The 20,505-nt window shown below is 48.6% G+C and overlaps 1 protein-coding gene across 1 annotated transcript; it reads right to left on the minus strand.

Annotated features, from left to right (window-relative positions):
• Positions 1-2,553: 2,553 nt before the first annotated feature.
• On the minus strand, positions 2,554-3,599 carry LOC4344642 (uncharacterized). The gene has a single exon (XM_015794096.3). It carries the CDS (start codon positions 3,527-3,529, stop codon positions 2,954-2,956), a length of 576 nt encoding a protein of 191 aa, XP_015649582.1. The 5' UTR covers positions 3,530-3,599; the 3' UTR covers positions 2,554-2,953.
• Positions 3,600-20,505: the final 16,906 nt, after the last annotated feature.

Raw genomic sequence — 20,505 nt, forward strand, 5'->3', positions numbered from 1 at the left:
CGCTGTTTTTAATTTGTCAGGTTTCACCTCAAATCTTGGGAAATTTAAGTCGAATTTACTGGTCTGAAATCGGCATATAGCGATTCATACTTCATTCTCTCCGGCAATGATGACAGTGGAAGTGCATGGAAGCGGCACATTCTAGGCAAGGAGGTAGATCGAATTCAAAAATATTTCAATTCAAAATATTTCATTTTTGGTTTTCAGTTCACTCTTAACAGTACACACTACGACATAGTCCCTTCTTTATAGTATTATTCTCCAAAAAGAAAAAAAAATATAGCAAACGACTGAAAACTAAAAAAGATAATCGTATATAGTTTCTTCCTCCTTGCAAACGACGACATTGCTACTATACTCCGTCATCATCACTTGCCGATGATGAGTCCGGTGAGCTCGTACGCGAGCGTGGCCTTGAGCTGGTCGTCGGCGTTCATGGCGTGCAGCGGCGACGCCGCGAACCTCGACAGCTCGCCGCCGCACGCCTCCACGTCCACCCTCGCGTCGATCAGCTCCTGCTTCGGCGACGCGTACGAGCACTCCAGCAGCTGGGTCTGCACCGCCATCACCCGCGCCTTCGCCGACGCGTACCGCGCCACGCACGCCTCGTACGCCGCCCGCTCGCCGGCGGCGAGCGACGCGTTGTTATTCCCGAGCAGCCCCGCCGCCGCCCGCGAGGTCGCCTCGTACGCCCACTGCGCCCACCTCGCCGAGATCACCGCGTACACCGTCACCTCCCCGCTCTCCGGCGCGTTCAGGAGCTCGCCGTGGCACAGCGCGAGCAGCGGCTGCGACGTCGACGCCTTCAGGCATGCGTCGTCCATGCTCATCGATGGCACGTTGTCGCAGCCGTCCACCACCACGGCGGCGACGGCTAAGGCCATCGCGACGGCGGCGAGGAAGCCGGTGGCTGATGCTCTTGTCATCTTCTTCTTCTTTTCTTTTTCTGCCTTTTTTTAAATTTTAATTTAATTTTGTTTCTATGGATGAATGGGCTTTAAATAGGATGGATTTTTTAATTTTTCTTCCGTTGATAAAGAATCAGCTGTTACGAAATCTGTAGTGGTATGTATCTATTATTTTATTTGCATGCTATTTAGTGATTCATAAATACTAGCATATCTTTAATTCTTTATGCACATTTATTGAGATTCTTTTTTTCTGTGCACATATATATAGAAATAAATGTTAATGGGAACTCCTTAATTAACTTTGGATGAATAATGAATTAATACTCCTTTAGAATGAACATTTAATATCTTCCATTACAATAAGGTTTATAGAATCCATTAAACGTCCAATATCCTGAAGGAATTTTCTGAACCAGATAAATACGCATAAATAATTCAATATACTACACGGGAATCTATTTCTTGCAACAAAAAATTCGTTGCAAAATATACCTTTGCAACGATATTGAATCCTAACCTTTACAATGAACTATGTGGTAATATGTTGACAGTGAACAACCTAAGTTGACATATGTACCGGTGTCCTACATTCTGGTACGCTAAATGATGGGAAAAACTGCATAGAAAGGAAGACATAGATTTGGGGGAGAAAAATAATTGAATTTGTTAAAATGATGCAAATTTGTAATGGGAAATGATTACCCTTCCGTTAACCATAGAAACCATACCCCAAGACGAGCTTTCCAAGATCAGACGCCATTGCCGCCACCCTAAGGTCATCGCCGGCGAGGCCGTACATCACTGACGTGATGATGTGGAGGAGAGAAAAGAAGAGAGAGGAGCAGCCACCCCTCATGCAATGGGCAACTTCCACACAAGTTTCAAGAAATAGAAGAGAGAGAGAAATGGATTGGTAGCAAGTGTATTGGGTGTAGTGTAAGTATATGTAATCTATTGTATGTATTACCTCTAAATTAATGTGTAGATGATTTGGACAAAATTAGATGTGACCACCTCCTCTATTATAAAACTTGCCCTGAGCTGTGAGAACGAGCATCTGGCCCATTCTTGTTCTGTCCACGGTTTTTTACTCCCCTCGTTCTCGAATAACTGAAATTAATGGTCGACTATATTGATCTTATGTTAATCATAAATTACTCTTGGATGATTTTATTACAATGAGAAATTTATATTGTTAAATTTATGATGATGCACACTTCAACAATATACAATATATATATATATATTTTTCCAAATATTTACAGTTTTTTCAAGAAAAAGCAACAAGACAAAGTTGAAACTTAATATTCCCTTTGGGTTGAAACTAATTATCGTTTTAGACTTAGAATACGGTTTTCGAAAAATAATTTTTATCACTATTTTCTATTATCTCCACTATTATAAAAATAGAAGATGTTTTTGCCGGTTCTTTGGTACGTCATCTGTGTATGAGTCGGTTTTTAAATCCGTTTGCTTTTGGAAATACAGATCTGTATTTGAGTTGGGTTTTAAGTTTTTTTCGCTTTTGGAAATGCAGAAGGAATCGTATAATTAAGAAATCTCTTTAAAAAAACTCAAATGTTAACTTGACATTAATTTCTAGAAAAAAAAATATCCAAGCGAATTCTCATAGTGAATCACATTGAACAACAATAAGATTAAAATAGCTTCACCCGTTGCAACACACGGGCATCTTTTCTAGTACAATATAATATATAAAAAACATCAACAAATATATTAAAAATTTGGTCTATACATATGGTCTCAACGTTTCTAACGTAAGTATTTTAAAATTTATTCATAGCTAAAGTTTTTAATGCTTGATATCAGCCATATTTAGGGTGTGTTTAGTTCCTAAAAAAAGTTGAAAGTTTAAAGAAATGGGAGTTTGGAAAAAAAGTTGAAAGTTTATGAGTGTAGGAAAGCTTTTGATGTGATGGAAAGTTGGGAATATGAGGGAAACAAAACACGGCCTTAGAACGAGGAAGGACAAGGGAGGGCGACCAGCAATCCAATCGCACGATTGGTGATGCATGGCAGAACTAGCTGAGTTGCTGGCGCGGCACAACCAACGTAGCGAGGCGCAGAACGAGCACGGTCCAATCCCGATTGGTGATGGCCGTGGCGTACACCGACGTCGTGTTCCCGCTCTCCTCGAACATCTTCGTGGCGCACTCGTCGACGGCAGAGACGGCGGTGACGAGGTCGGGGAGGCTGTCGGCGCTCAGCTTGCAGCGCTTGGCGTCGTCGGCGGTGCTGGCGACGAGCATCGACGCGTCGTCGTACTTGTTCGCGCACACGAGGCACGGCAGCCGCTCGCCGTCGGGCGCCAGCGGGTTGGAGAGCACCTTGCCGACGGCCTCCTTGCCAGCCTTGTACGACTCCGTCGCGGCGTTCGCGGCGGCCACCATGAAGTCCGTCGCCCCCTGCTCGTCCGCCGAGGTTCCCAGCGTCTCGGCGCACGTCCGCGACATGGCCGGGCCCACGCTCGCCTGCTTGCACGCCTCCACGGCCGACATCCTCGGCACGCCGTCGCAGGCGTCGACGACGACGACGACGACGACGCTGCCGGCGACGAGCAAGGTGAGCGCTACAAAGACGGTGGCTGATCTCTCCATGATTTGTCGTGTTAATTGTCTTGAGTGTTTGTTTATAGATTGAATTACATGGTAGAAATGGGCTTTATATATAGGTGTTTTGCAACTACGAGTGGATTTGAATTATTTGTTGATGTGATGCTATTTTTGACAGTGGTCTCAAAACCAATCAATACCTGCACCGGCTGAGCATTATCAGATAAATGCTAACCGGTTGAATGGTCAAAAGTACTAACTTACTATAATATTTTTTTTAAAAAATACTATATTTTATATTTTAGAACAGAAGGAAATTAAAAAAATTCGACCAAGTGACTGGCTAGCATAAATTCATGCGTTTCTATGAGCTCTATAAATAGCTAGTGGCTAACACTTGTAACAATATAATGAGTCTTAATGAGTTATAACTTTTGATTCAAAGAAACAAGGAAAGCTATCTATGGATAATTAAAGAAATTAACTTTTGTGTTCTAATGCGCTCTGTCTCTCTTTCATTTGTTTTTCTCCATTCACTACTACGAAAACCATCTTTCGAGGTGCGGTCATTTTGGGTTTTCGCTGGCGGAATTTGGAGCCGCCACAAAATAAAGGCCAGTGAAAATCAAGATCTTCGCTAGCGGTTATCGACCGCCAGCGAAAAAACATTTTCGCTGGCGGTCGTACGACCGCCGCCAGCAAAAATCCATTTTCGCCGGCGGCTAGCTTAAGACGACCTCCAGTGAAAATGTTTTTTCGCTGGCGGGTTACACTTTGTCAGCCGCCAGAGAAAATACTAACCAAGTTTTTTTAAAAAAGACGGACCGTCGCCTCCGTCAACGCTCCATCCACCCAAGCCTTAAGCATCACAAAAATCAACTTAACAAAAATTTGAATCATCAGCGGCCGTAGTATGGCATCAACCACCCTAATCCATTCACACATCACAAATTCACCACAAATCTCATAATGCATTCAACAAATTCATTCACAAACATCCATTCACAAATCACAAATTAACACATCCATTCACAAATCACAATAAAAGTACAAAAAAAAAAATCAATGCACTGTCGCCGTTGCCGTCCTGTCATCGTCATGCCCCCACGACAGCTCCTCCCGTCGCCGTCGCAGTCGCCGTCGCCGCGTCCCCCGTCGCAGTCGCAGCCACCGCCTCCCTTTGCCGCAGCCGGCCGCCGCCCCTTCCCCACTGCTGCCGTTTGTAGCGCCCGTTCCGTCGTGGCGCCTAGCGGGAAAATTATCTCTTAAAAACCCTAATTGCGAAATTTGTTTCTTTGCTTGTTGTCTAGTGTCCGTGCCATCTCAAGATCTCAATCCCCGATCTATCGTCGAGTTCAATTCCGAATCCAATTCCTTCCAAATCGAATCCCACCGCAAAAGTCTAGTTTGCCTCCCCCGGGTTCGATGGGCCGAATTCCGCTCGGCCCATCTCTTCCCCGGCCCCCTCTCTCCCGGGCGCTCTCTCTCTCTCTCTCTCGCTTTCCCCGGCGCGTTTTCCCCCCGCTCGCTGCTCGCGCGTGCGAGAGCCGCGCCGAGCGCCCCCTCCTCTCGCGCGAGCTCCCCGCTCGCAAAGCCGGCCCCGCGCGCCGTCGCTCGCGCGCGCGCCTGCGTGGTTTCCCGCCCGAGCCGCGTCGTCTGCGCCGTCCGCGTCGCCCGGTCCCGCTGCCCAGCCGCGCCGCCCGTTGTTTCCCGCGCGCGCGTGCCGAGTGGCCGACCGCCCGGTCGCCGCCGCCGTCACCCTCTGCCGCGCCAGCCCGCGCCTGTCGCCCGTGTCGTCGCGCCGCTCCAAACCGCCCCGCCGTCATCGCCGTCGTCATCGCCCGGCCCCCGCCACTCCGCGCGCTAGCCTCCAAGGGGCGGAGGCAGAGAGCCCCTCTCCCTCTGCCGAGTCGCCCCGCTCCCTCCTCCTTTTCCCGAATCGGCAAAGGGGCGAGCCCCCTTTCTCTCCCTCCTTTTCCTCTTTTTCTCCCCTTTTTCCCCTCTCGCCGGCGTCACCTCCTGTCGCCGCTTTGGACGCTAGCCGGAGCGCCAGCTCGCCGGCTTGACCGCCCATGTCGGTTCCCCTCTCTCAAACCGACATTGCCGCCCTTTTAAACCCGTCTTCCCCCTCCCTTCCTTTCCTCTCCCATTCGCCTCCTCACCGTTGCCGCCGCTCCTGTGCTCTGCCTCGCCTCCGCCGTCCATCGCCAAGCGCCGGGAGAGCCGGTGCGTTCGTGGACGCGGAAGGGGACTCCGGGCGCGCCCTCTTCTTCCTCTTCCTCAGCCCGAGGCCGGAGAGATTACTCCCGCGCCGCCGGCCTCTCGTCACAGCGCCCCTCCTCTTCTCGGTGATGTCTCTCTCCGTTCTTCCTCCTCGCTCCATCTCCTCCCCCTAGCTTTCGGTAGTAGCTTGAGTAGCCTCCCCGTAGTTAGCCGGCGCCGCCGCGACCGTTGCCGTCGCTCGCCGTGTGTTCGCCGCCGTCGCCGCCCGAGCTCCGTAGCACCCGCTCGTCGCCGGCCTCGCTCGGCGTAGTTCCGCCCAATCCGACGCTAGCGTCGAGTTCCCGAAGCCGCGTAGATGCTCTCACCGCCGGGAATCGACCTCTCGTGACCTCGTCGCCGTTTCCCTCTTCTCCCGCCGCCGGTTGCCGCCGCCGCAATCCGCCGCCGTCGAGCAACCTCCGGCGAATCCGAGCCGTTGGCTCGTCTCCCCTTGTCACGTGCAACCGCCCGGTGTGCACGCTTTTGCCCGTATCGCCGTGGTTCGCTCCGCTGCTCGCCGCCGCCGCCCGCCGTCCATTCGAGGCCGGGTCGTCGTCTACCTCCCGCCGGCCCGCGTGGCAGCCACGTAGGCACCACGTCGGCGCCAGCTCAGCCAGACCGGGTCGGGCCGACCCCGGTCGGTCCCTCCGCGTGCGCGCGATCCACCGCGAGCCGTGAGGCTGCGCGTGGGCCCGCCGCACCTGCGTCCACCGCGGACCGCGCGCATGCACCGCCCGCCGCACCTGCGTCCACCGCCGGACCGCTCCATTTCTCTTGGGCCGCGCCCTAGCCGTCCGAGAAAAGTCTATATTCCCTCCCTCCCTTCTTTTCTTTTTTCTTTTTCAAAAAGGATTTAAATAAATCCTTTTTCCTTTATACCAAAAATCCAATAATCTTAGAAATTCAATATCTTCCCAACCGTAAATCCGATTGACTCCGTTCAACTTCCAAAATTCCTCAAATCTCGAGATCTATCTAATGGCATGCTTAGAGGTCATTAATAGGGCTTTATTCTCGCCGTTTGTTGAGTTGTCCCGTTTCGCGTGTAGTTTCGGAGCCCGAAGACCCGCAGTGCGAGGATTTCGAGGATCAAGCTCCGGATCTCGAGCAAGGCAAGCCACCTTTGAACATCTTGAGCCTATATTTGAAATTTAATTATATTGCTTGCGAAATATTATGCATTGATAGGATCACACTTAATCTGTTGTCCCGCCTGCAAGGCAGATTGGCAGACCTACCTAATTTGTTGCATTTGATCCTTCCTTTGTTAATTGTTATACCATGTCCCCTTGTAACCACCCAGTTGCACCTCGATATTCGTGCACTCTGTGCGAGTATCGACGGTCGCCTTCAAATTTAAAATCTGAGTAACAACTTGGGTAAAACTGGAGTTTTACAAAAGACTTGGAAAAACCCGACACCTGGGTCGGTGCTTGCGAACTAAATGAATTTCCAAAACCGCGGACCGGGGAACGTACCGGGTGTACGGTTTCCCGCTCTCGCACTTAAGGACCGATTCCTTGGAATTTCATCCAAACATAAGACAAGTACGACCACATGGGTGGAATGGGACACCCCTGGCTGAGTAACTAGCTTATCAGGGGAGCCTTGATGCCGAGAGACATGTGGATTCGCCGGGGTGGTGTCGGGGAGGACCCCTGGGCTTCCTGGCACAGTATGGTCTGGGACCTAACCTGTTGTTGGTCTGGGACCCCTCTCGTCGGCATATGGTAAACCTGTATCGGCTTTCGAAATGCCTTGTCATGAAAGCTTGGAGGTCTCCCGACGTGGCTGATCCCCACGGGCTGGGTGACCCGGGTTAGTAATGTCGTGTGGGTAAAGTGTACCCCCTCTGCAGAGGTCATTGAACTGTTCGAACAGCCGTGCCCACGGTCAAGGGCGGATGTGAGGTGATTCCTAGCGTAGTTTTGTTTGACTACTGCTTGTGAAATTGCTGTTGTGAAACTGGGTTCGATCTTTGAAAAATCAGCAGCTGACGGGATCAGCTAGGCCCGGGTGGCCGTTTGAAAAGTTGTTGGCCCGGGTGGCCGTTTGAAAAGCTGTTGGCCGGGTGCCAACCCTGTTTCAAGATCTAAAGACTGATACATTGCACATACTCCGACCGGACGAGACGCACTGTCCCATCCGTGTCGTTTGAGAAGCACTCACCTAGTCGTTTTAGAAAAAGAGTTCAAATAAAACCAATTGCAAAAACAACAGCCTTCCCTTGAAGCCTGCATTAAACACTTATTTCCCCTGGCTTGCTGAGTACTCCCGTACTCACCCTTGCTCTATATAAATAATCCCCCCCAGTTGCTGAAGAAGATGAAGTGGATCCTGCCGACGAGGAGTTCTTCCAGGAGCAAGTCGGCTACGATGAGTTTTAGGGTTTCGGCCTAGTTCCCAAGTCGCGCCTGTGATGATTGGTCCAAGTCCTGGCTTCCGCTTTCCTTTTGTAATGCAGTTGTGAGCTCGGGATCTGTCCGCAGCCCAACATGACTGTACTTCTACTCTATAATAAAGAGACCTCTGTTGCTGTGATACTCTGTCTCCCTGTGATACCAGCACTGTTTCCTGGGACTGGTATCGATTAACAGGTTAATTTGGAGCGTCACGGGCTAGTTCCGGTCGGGACTAGTTCGGGGCGTGACACCGTTACCCTTTGCCGCAGCCGACCGCCGCTGGGGAGAGGTGGGAGGGAGACGGAGAGCCCGCCGCCAGACCGTCGCCCGCCACCGCACCTGGCCATCATCCACCCCGCCACTGCCGTCGCCCTTTGCCGCAGCCAGCCGTCGCCCCTTCCCCGCCGCTCCCAAATCTGCCACAGTCAGCCGCCACTAGGGAAAGGTAGGAGGGAGAAAGCCTGGGAGAGGCAAAGGAAGGAGGGAGAGGCAGCTGGAGAGGATAGCAAGGACACAGAGCATTGATTTTTAATAGCGAGGATAGCTAGGGCAGTGGAGCGTTGGGGGCAAACGGTGGATTTTTAATAGCGCTGAAACATATTTTTTGTAGAGGTGCTCTTCGCGGTCGGCCACCTAAAATTGGATTTTCTGTGGCGGACACTTGAGAGGTCCGCCACGAAAAATAGAGTTTCTTTTATGGCGGACCTCTTAGCGTGTCCGTCAGCGAAAACCGGTTTTCACTGGCGGTCTGTAACCCCCCTCCCCTCATTATATTTTTGCTGGCGGTTTTTACGTATGGCCGCCAGCGAAAATTATAAGGTAACGTCATGAAAAATCGTTTTTCTAGTAGTGATTCTTTCTTGTTGCAATATGCATACCGAGTGAGGAATTGGGTTTGCCATTTGCGCCTAGCCCACAGATTTGTTCAGGCGTGATTTGTCCAATCAATGAAACGATCAGTGTATTCAAAGAATACAATTAAGTTGTAAAATCATGGCATTTAATTTCATAGAGAAACTACCATCTTAGTGTTAAGAAGAGAATATACAAGTTAGTTTTGCTTGAATGTTGGTCTTTATATATATTGATATCATGCCACAAACACGATATAATTCCTTCAAAAAGAAGAAGAAGAAAAAGGCACGGCCAATTGGTCGGGTCGGGTCGGCACGGGACAGACAACAGTTGGGCCATGCCGTGTCTAGGCCCGGCCAAATCTCCGTTATAGATGGCCATAAGGCCCCCTCGGCACGGCTCGGCCCAGGCATAGGCTAGGCATGGCCCATGACCATCGGGCCGGCACGATACGGTCGGCACTTCGGACCGTGCCGTGCCGGCCCACATGCCGCACCTCAGGCCCAGGCACGGCCCACCGGTTGTCGGGCCGTGCCGTGCTGGTCCGAAGGCACAGGTGGCCCATCGTGCCTTCTTTAAAATAAGTCTATTTCCCCTCCCTTTTCTTTGGGCTGTGACACGTATATAGATAAAATAAGTCTATTTTACGCCTCTGCTCTTTGGGCCGTGCCATATAATAAGTCTATTTTGCCTCCCTATTATTTGTGACGTGCTTTACATATGGTTAAGAATAAGTCTGTTTCACATCTCTAAACTTCAGGTCGGGCCGTGCTGGCCCAGCGTTCCGAGGAAGCAGCCCAAGCACAGCACGACTGTTGGGCCGGGCCGGCACGGGCACGACCGGAGTCGGGCTGGGCCGTTCCTGGGACGGGCCTTGGGCGGGCCATCGGGCCATATGGCCATCTGTAATCTCCGTGTTATGGGCCGAGCCATCAGGCTGCGGTCCTTAAAGCCAATATATGATCCAAAATTTGTAAAATTCCAAAGAGTCTTTTTCCAGTCAAATGATTTTTAAGCAGTCGTTTAGAAAAAAAAGGGAAAGCGGACCATCTTGGTGTTAAGAACAAAATAGACTAGTCACGAACATGATATAGTTTCTTCTTGAAAGGAAAAGAAGAACGAAACAGATAAGTCGCAAACACCTTTTTTTTTTCTTATTTTGATTTGCTTTTATCTTTACATTTTCTTTTAACAAACTTATGGTTGTATGTCTTATGAAAAAAACGGGAGATGTAATCTATTTTCATTATCTTAAAAAAAAGATAAGTCACAAACATGATATAGTTTCTTCTTGAAAGAGAAGATGAATATTATTCATCTTGATATATAGTCCTACGATTTATTGGGCAGAAGCAAGATGGCGAGCTGGAGCAGGAGCACGGCCCGGTCCCGATCCAGCAACACCATGCGGCGCAACGGCGTCTTGTCGCCGGCGGCATTGAGGAGCAAGGTGGCGCAGTCGTCGATGCCCACGACGGCCGTGAGGAGGTCCTCGCGGGTCACCGGCGACATGTCGCAGCTGCGCAGGCGGTTGCCGCTGTAGACCATCTTCATCTTCGCGAGGTCGTACTTGCCCATGCAGGTCTCGCACGCCGCCGACAGCTGCTCCGACGACGCCGCGTCCTGCCGCACCTTGTCGGCGGCCTCGTAGGAGATCAAGAACTGGGCGATGTTGCTGTCCATGGCGGCGAACACGTAGCCGGTCACCTCCTTCGGCTCCGGCGAGGTGCCCAGCATCGCCGCGCACAGCTGCCGCATCACGTCCGCCGTGCTCGCCTGCTCTCACGCGTCGACGGCGGACATCCGCGGCGCGCCGTCGCAGGCGTCCACGCCGCCGGTGGCGAGCAAGGCGGCGGTCAGTGACAGCGTGAGAACTGAGATGACTCTGGCTTTCTCCATGGTTGTGGTGTGTGGAAGAGATGGACACGCTTAGCTTAATTAGTTTCTTCTGCGATTGAGCTGGGAAGATGTTGGTATTTAATGCTGGATTTGGGCATATCTGGTATGTCCAATTAAAGAATTGAGACAATATTAAAGGATGCAATTAAGTTGTACAATCGTACTCCCTCTGTTCAAAAACAAAAGTCAAATTTTAACTATGTATCTAGACATAGTCTACACACAGATACATAGCTAGAAACTGTTTCGTTTACGAAGAAAGTAACATTTAGTTTTAGACATATTGGGGATGTGGATTTTTATATCAATCTCTCTTGGAGATGCTCGTAAGGATAAAATGTGTATATGTGTTCCATAAAGATATATAGGTCGGACAGTGGACGTTTTTATGTTTTTATTAGGAGTCGATGAGTGTGGAAGGCATGGGTGTACCCTGCCAAGGCTAAGGCAGCTTGTGCCGGGGCATGGCTGTGCCTCTGAATGCATGGTCTCGCATCCTCCTCTCCTGGGAGTGGTGGTGTGGGAGCTGCGATTGGGGAAGAGAGAAGAAAAATCGCGGAGGAGGCGAGTAGTGATGCTTATAAGTTCGACAGGGCACTCGGGCTGAGACGGCTTTGGTTTGAGTGAAAAGCACCGAATAGACCTTGGGCGGGAACCAAGGATGGATCCATGAAGGGCTAACAGGAGGTGCTAAACAAACTATACAAAACTATGGCTCCCTCTTCTAATGGATGTGTCATGAGATTCCCATAGTTATAACACCGGTAGCGGGAACACCAATACCATGTAACAGAATGGTGCGGGAGCACCAATGCCATGTAACGACGAGCTTCTGCCTTCTGGCATTTACCCTGGATTGAGGGTAAAGCACTAAAGAATATTGCACCTGCAATCTTCACGTATGGCCTCAAGGAAGAAGAACAGAATGGTGCGGGAAGCAATGTTGTCCAATATTATTTCCGTCCCAAAATATAACAACTTTTGACTATGAATCTGGATACACAGTTGTCTAGATTCATAACTAAAAATGCTTATATTTTGGAACGGAGGGAGTATATACATGGATCAAAGACATCAACCTTGTCCAGATCAATCGTGGTCGAGCACCTTCGTCGATACGTTTGAATTGTGGACTAGGCCGCTAGGGAGCCAAAGCGACAACATCACCAGGAAGATCACAACAACTAGGGAATACTCGGCAAATTAAAGTCAGCCTACTATCTACTGACCACAACAACCAATGTATCTAGATCCGTTCGTGTCAGTTTTCTTGCACCGTCGCCACATTTGTAGATCGAAATTGATGGTTAAAATTAAATAAAAATATTTAACTTGGAACAAAAGTGCAGTGATAATCATTTTGTAATTTTGTTTTTGGCCTCTCTTTAGCTAAAAATGATACAGTTATTCCGAAAGGGAAAAGTAAAAAAAGATTGATGTGCTGCAGCTAATTAAGCTAAGCTAACGTCGATCCTGGGTGGTGGAGAAGAATACTAATGAGGCGTAGAGCGAGCACGCAGCGATCCCGGTCACCTATCACCCTGTTGTACAACGGCGAGAACCCGACGACGGGCAGGAGCGCGGTGGTGCGGTCGTCGACGGCGGCGATGGCCGCCGGGGCATCCGCGCTGAGCTCCACCAGCTGGCAGCCGTTCAGGTGCCCGACCGCGTCGGCGAGCCGCGCCATGGCCTCGCCGTACCTGCCGTCGCAGGCCCGGCCGGCCTCCCTCGCGCCCGGCGGCGTCGACGGGTCCCGCGCCATGTCGCGGACGGCGCGCGCGGTGGCGCCGCACGACCGGGCGGCGGCGCTCACGGCGGCGAACACGAAGTCGGTCACCTCCTGGTCCGGCGCCGTCGCGGTGCCCACCTCGTCGGCGCACATCTCGGACATGGCTCGCCCCGTGCTCGCCCTCTCGAACGCCACCGCTGCCGACATCATCGGCACGTCGTAGTCTTCGCAGGCGTCGGCACCACCGCCGCCGGCGAGAAGCAGTAGTGACAGCGAGAGCACTGCAAAGGTGGTTTTCTCCATTGCTGTGTGAGATTTTATGATTATGATTACTTTGTGATGAAGAGATGATTAATTTCTTCTGCGATCGATCGAAGTTGAAATCGTTATAAGCTGTGTCACGGAAGTAGTAATTGAATAATAGGGGTAGCTATATTTATGGCGTTATATATCATTCACCAAACTGCATTTAATACTCCATTTACTATTTGAATCTTGTATATTTCAGAGCAATTAAATAGCAAAATCATCGCATTTATTTCATGCAGATTTGGAATATCTCCTTATAGCAAGTTTAATAATATAGCCAACTACCAGCTCCAAATCATCTATAGCCAATATAATAGCCAATTTATACAATAGTTGCTTACTATAGTATTAATACATGGTTCCACCTGTCATACACACATTACATCTTAGAGTCCGTGCTGCAGCTGGCTACAGATCTGTAGCCCACTGCTCTCCTCTCTCTCTTCTTTTATCTCTTGAAAATATGTTTATAGCTAGCTTATAGTCTGCTATTGTACCTGCTCTTATGATAAAATTTGCTGAATATATTAAATACATATATTTTGGACCCTCCATAGATTTTTTTTTCCATCAGTAAAACTTGTTGGGGGAATCTAGCTAGTTTTTAGCGGACTTTGCTTTTCCTATTCCTTCCATGGCAATCCTAAGATTTTTATCACACACATTTTTTTCTAGCAAAGTTTGCTATAAGACACTAAAACTTCACAGACTTCACAAGAGGACACTAAAATAAAGTGTATTTGCTGCAGTCCGTAGGACACCACGAGACACATGATAATTAGTTGCTGGACACCGGATAAATTATTTTATTTCTGATACAAATGAAGAGAAAAATAAGAACAAGCAAGTTTACTCATGGGGCATGTTTCTCTTTAACTTGACCAGATCTAGTTCGAGCTAGACCCATACAAGAGGAGTCACAATTGACCAAATTGAGGGAGTGAGAATGGTCTAGGTTTAGTTTGAACCAAGCACAATCACCTTACAAGCCGATGGACACCGGGGCAAGTATGTACTTTTCACACTATTTCTCTAGCCATTTATACCTGATATAATAAAACAATATATCCGATGTCCAGTAGTTAATTTACCATGTTTTCATAAAGTTCTACAACAAATACGTGCTTTTTGGATATCCTACATGAAATGTTACAAACTTTAAGTGTCGTATAGTAAATTTTACCTTTATAAAGATAATAAAAATAACATCCCGCCTTTGTTTCGAAAGAAGCTATCGCCACTTATTATAAATATTTTTTTTTTTGCTAAACATCGAACTGGTAGGGATCAACTATGGTGAGACAATAAGTCTAACACTCCAAGACAAAATGTGGAATACATTTTATTTAACTATATTTGTAAATCTTCATCCGAAGTTAACGAATACCTGACCATGTGGACTTTGCTCCCACTACTACAAAACATCAAATAGGTGTCGCCACTATAGGTGCCGATAGTGCTAAAACCGGCACCTATAGGCCTTTTTCCACCTCCGCGGGTTGAAATCGTAAAAAACTGGCACCTTTAAATAATTATATGTGTTGGTTCTAAATAAAAACTGACACCTATTACATTTGTGTCGGTTTTTTTTAAAACCGGCACCTATAATATATTATAGGTGTCGGTTAATTAAAAACTGACACCTATAATATATTAAAGGTGCCAGGTTTTTTTTAAAACCGACACCCTACCAAACGAGCTGAGCTGAACCGATCGACCTCCGGCCCAACGATCTTATCCTCTCCTCTCCTCTCCTTATTCATTCCCCATCGGCTCTCTCTCTCTCTCTCTCTCTCTCTCTCTCTCTCTCTCTCTCTCTTCTTTCTCCCCCGAAACGGCGTGCGGTGGTGGGAAGGAATACTATGGCGGCGGCGGGTCGGAGGCGGCGGTGGTCCGACGGCCCAGCGGCGGTGCCCTCCCCTCTGCCAGATCTTGCGGGAGGGGTGGTGGCGGCGGCGGCCCAGCGGCAGAAGGGGACAGGGCGGCGGTGGGTCGGCGGTGTGAGAGGAGGCAGTGGTGGTCCGACGGCCTGGCCACGGCGCCCTCCCCTCCGCCAGATTTGGTAGCAGGGAGGTGGCGGCGGCGGCCCAACGGCGAAAGGGGATACGGCGGTGGCTCGGAGGTGGGAGTGGAGGTGGCGACGGTGGTGCTGCGGCAGCGGCGCCCTCCTCTCCATCCGACGACAGCGGCGGCGATGGAGACGTCAGTGGCGCCCTCCTCTCCATCTGATTCTTGATGAGTATTCTTGATGAATGTTCCTCCTCTCCATCCGATTCTTGATGAGTATTTTTTATGAATGTGTTTGAATGTGATGTTGATGTGTTCTTGCTGAATGTGATGTTGATGAGTGTTCTTGATGAATGTAATTTCTGAGGATTTGAGGAAATTTTGGGATTTGGGTATTAAATGGGATCGGCTTGACGGCTCAATGCATCGGCTCGATGCATTGAGCCGCTTTTTTTTGGCTCATGGGCGCCTCAAAGGTGCCGGTTTTGGAACTGGCACCCTTGACCCTCAGTAATCTGTGCCACCAACCGGATGCCGATTGGGAAATCCGACCATTTACATTTCTGTAGTAGTGTCTCACTATTAACTATTCAGACCAATATATATCTTATTTCATTTCCCATGCCTTGCTCAATATAGCTGATCGCCTACTTGTCAGGGCTATTTGTGAACATGATCTTGGGGCTGTCTTTGTGCACTAGTACGTATCTCTGGTTGCATAATTTTAGGTTGGTGGTTGTGCGATTGAAAGATTAGTGAATTGGTTGTGTCAAATTTGGGGATAAGATGAGGTTTTCTCCTATCTTGCTGGGTGATATAACTGATGTTATACTATGATAGCATTTCTGGTATAAACTGACTCCTATGATATTTTTTTTTGATGTTGTGTTCGTCATAGCATTTATTTGAATGGATGCTTGTCAATGATATTTGTTGGATTTTCTCGTGTGATTCCTGCCACGTAAAAGGTGATACCTACGAGGTATCAGGTGATACCTGATAGATAACACGCGATTCCTATCAGGTGATACTTGCAATGTATCAGGTGATACCTATCTGGTATCGCGCGATACCTGCCAGGTATCACCGCGATACCTGTCAGGTATCACGCAATACATACCCGATGTCGACTGTCGACGACCATTGCCGCCCTAGCGCCCCTTCCTCCCTAGCTCCGACCACCGCCGCCGCTCCCTCCTCTGGCTCCGGCCACCACCACCGCTGCCCCTCCCTCCCCTGGCTTCGGCCACTGTCGCTGCTCCCTCCCCCGGCTCTGGCCACCGCCGCTGCTCTCTCCCTTGGCTCCGGCCATCGCCGCCGCCCCATCCCCCCGCTATCTGGCTCCAGCCACCAGCGCCTCAGCTCCGACCACCGCCATCACTCTCTCCCTCAGCTCAGCTCCGGCCACCACCGCCACCCCCTCCTCCGGCTCTGGCGCCGCACCACCGCCGCCGCTCTCCCCCCGCTGCCGGCTCGGCCATTGTGCCTCGTGCTCTTGCAGCTGATGGAGGTGGAAGGGAAGCTATCCCGTTGGGGCAACAGTATCCCGTCCCCAAGCATTCATATTTTTATAATAGTAGAGATATATTCATACATTTATTATTCCTAAGGCATAAAAAAAGCACCAAATTAATTAACCAGGTCACTGCTTGGCAAATGACGAGCTCTCCAAGACCAGACGCCAGCGCCGCCACCATCAGGTCGGAGACGGCGAGGCCGTAGATCGCCGGCGACTGGAGCTTCGACTGCGCGTCCCGGCAGGCCTTGATGGCGTCCGCCGCGGCGGCGTACTCCCCGCCGAGCTGCCCGAGCGAGCACTCCGCCAGGAGGTTCATGGCGGCGACGGTGGAGCTCCGGGCCTGCGCGTAGTAGGTGTCCCTGCACGCGGCGCACGCCGCCCGCTCGTCGCCGGGGAGCGACGCGTTCTGCAGCGCCCGGAACGCGGCCTCCATGGTCGACTCGTACGACTCCTTGGCGTACTTGGTGGCGGCCACGGCGAACACGGTCGCCTCGCCGTCGTCCGGCGCTCTCTCCTGCAGCACGTACGGACACGCAGTACACGTGCATGGGTGTGATGCACGGCGGCGCGCCGCACGCGTCCGTCGGCGCCGCCGCCGTCCCGAACGCCTTTTGGCACGTGTCCTCCAGCGACATGGACGGCACGCCGTCGCAGGCGTCCACGACGATCACGACGACGGCCATGGCGAGGAGGAAGACGATGGCGTCGGCTCTCTTGTTCATCTTCTTGATTTCTTCTTCCCGGATGAGTCTTTTCTTTTTCCTTTTTTTTTCCTTCTTTCTGTTTCTTTTGCTGTGGAGAATTTGCTGATGTTTGCACTGGGAAAATGGAAGTTTATATAGTACGATTGGTCCGTATATAAATCTGTGTCTACATTTATATTTTTTGAAAGGTAGTCTGTATCTACATTTATATATATTCAGATATCAACACATTAGTAGAGGTTTAATTGATTCATATATAATATATTTAATCTTTTCTGGTAGAAAGTCCTAAGTTTGATTTGATCATAACTGGCTTCCACATTAGTATTTTGATTTGTATAGATGTTTGCAGGAGCCACATGATTATTTTTGCACCTGTGAATATGGTCATCGTTGGTGGTGTCACGCGAGTGGATTTTGATGACGTCCCTCGTTTTTTTGAATGCCACTCAAATAATTACGAAATAATTTAAAAAAAATATGAAAAGATGTAATAACATATGATATATCACTCTACAAACATGCAATTTCAAATTTAACTTATACATTTCGCAATAAAAAAATAAATTAATACATCTTCTCTTAAATTTTTTGTATAACCATTTGAGTGACATGCAAACAACGAGATGACACTCTCTCTCGGGATCAAAATAGTTTCCTGTGGTGGCACGGCAGATTTGGTGCGAAGTTGGGCTTTGTGTTGATACTAGTGTTATATTCGTGCTTTGCAATAGGATTAGAAGTGTTGGGTTTAGTCCCACATCGGTAATTGATGATAAGGGAGCATGACTTTAAAGGTGGGGGCGGTCCTCACCCATCAGACTAGTCTTTTGGGTTGGGGCTCTGATTGGACCTGTGGTGGAGCAGACCCAATGTGATCTGGGTAGCCCACGGTTGGTGGGCCGGGCTACACACTCTAACAAGTGGTATCAGAGTCCAGGTTTGAAACCCGGAACAATTTCTATGGGTCACATAGTGGGGAGGTCTGAACTAATGGTTTAATGTGTTGATTTTTATCAATTCGGTTTTTTAGTGTGTTAATTTTCGTGTAAAACACTTATTTTGTTAGTGAGTTTTTTTTTCAAGGTGGTTTTCTTACATGGTTGGGAAAGTATGACTATGACGGTAGAGGAGGAGGGATGACGACTCTGCTTTTATGGTACTTACTCTGTCTTAAAATATAACTAGATTCATAATACTAATCCGACTCTGCTTTTATGGTACTTACTCTGTCTTAAAATATAACTAGATTCATAATACTAATCCAGTGTAGGTATAGGTAGTATATGCTGTCTCTATTTTGAGATTAAGGGAGATATATGAAGTCACAACATACTTGCATGTCACCTGAGTAATCATAAAAAATATTTTCTTTTTTATAATATAGATTTATATGAGATATATCACTATGAAAATATGTAATATTAAACTCGACTTTTTTAGAATCGAATTTGAACTTGCATGTTTATAGAGTGATATATTTTATATTAATTTATCTTGTCAACTTTTTTTAAAACAAATATATATATTTAGATAACATGAAAAGCAAGCAATATCACCTCGAGAGATAAAAACAATTTCCCTGATATTTTTTTTCGTAAAAGGAAACAGAAGAAAAATACTACTATGCAGCTAGCTATAGCTACTGATCCTAGACTTTGTTGGGCACAAGCAGAATGGCGAGCCTGACGGCGAGCACGGCGCGATCCCGATCCAGCAGCACCATTTGGTACAGCGTCGTGTGCTCGCCGCCGTTCTGGAGGAGCAAGGTGGCGCACTCGTCGACGGCGGCGGCGGCGGAGGCGAGGTCGACGCGGATGTCCGCCGTGATGTCGCACCCGGGGAGCCGGTCGATCCACCCGGTCATGAGCTCCTGCGCCGTGTCGTACTTCCCCTCGCAATAGCCGCTCACCGTCGCAAGGCCCGCCGGCGACGACGGGTCCACCCTCACCTTCTCGGCGGCGTCGTAGCTGACCCCGTACGCCTCCCGGTTGGCGCGCATGGCGGCGGCCACGAACCCGGTCACCTCCTCCGGCTCCGGCGAGGCGCCCAGCTCCCTCACGCACAGCTGCCACATCACGCCCGCCGTGCTCGCCTGCTTGCACGCGTCCACGGCGGACATCCGCGGCACGCCGTCGCAGCCGTCCGCTACGCCGGCGAGGAGCGAGGCCGCCGTCAGTAGTAGTGACAGTGTAAGAGCTACGGACATGACTCCGGCTCTCTCCATGATGATTTGATTGTGTGGTGTTGATCTCTTCGATCGATCTGCGATTGAACTCGCGAAAATGTTGGTATTTATAAATGGAATTTACGCACGGGGATCTCTGCAATTATTAGTGGATTTGAAGGTGATTTGTGCAATCAATGAAATGAGTAGCTACTACTCCATTCCAAAATAATTTTAATCCTATTTCTAGCTATGAATCTAGACATATATTGTACATAGTCTTAGCTAGGATAGGAATTTTTTTAGAAGGTTTAGTATTTAAGGATGCAATTAAGTTGTACTAATATATTTATACATGTACATAGTCATAGCTAGGATAGAAAATATTTTTATAGAAGGTTTAGTATTTAAGGATGCAATTAAGTAGATATCAATATGTCTACCTATGTTATAAAACCATCCATTACGTGGTGCGTACACGTGTGCTTACACCCACACGGCTTTCTATGATTCCTTTCGCTTATCTTTAGGTAGAGGTAAAGATAAGCTCATACTACCAAATATACATATACCACTCGATCTTGCTATTATATTTTTGTTGAGGTTAAAAGAGATAGATCATAGATATATCCACACATGAGAAAGTAAAAAAAAATGATGCCTCTTTCTATATCGTTTCCATTGATCGCCGTCTACGGTAGATCAACGATAGGCCACTAGTTATTTAACACTTTCAAATATGTTTACAAGGGTAGGAGAAGGGGACAAAGCACATAGATGGAGAAGTTATATTATAGAAGAGAGCAGGTAGAGGCGAGAAGAGAAGAGGAACAACAATATTTCAAACGTGTCAATTCCACGATTAACAATATTCTGCTACTGTGCTAATGTATTTACTGTTCACTTAGACATTTGAAACCATCTCTCTCCACATTGAGTACTGCATAGGATCGGGATCCCCAGATTGATTTCTCCTGGTCAACCTCACAAACTTTAATTTCTGTAAAATCCTCAGTACACTTGGCTTGTCATCATGTGATTAAAATCAGGTGGATTAATTACTATAAGTGCACAATAAAGACCACAATCAATCCAGACCATTTCATATTTTTATCCATTGTTCCAGATTCGTTGCTACAGAACACGTAAAGCAATAATTTTTGGAGTG

The sequence above is a fragment of the Oryza sativa genome, chromosome 8 (genome assembly GCF_034140825.1).
Source record: "Oryza sativa Japonica Group chromosome 8, ASM3414082v1".
Taxonomy (NCBI): Eukaryota; Viridiplantae; Streptophyta; class Magnoliopsida; order Poales; family Poaceae; genus Oryza; species Oryza sativa.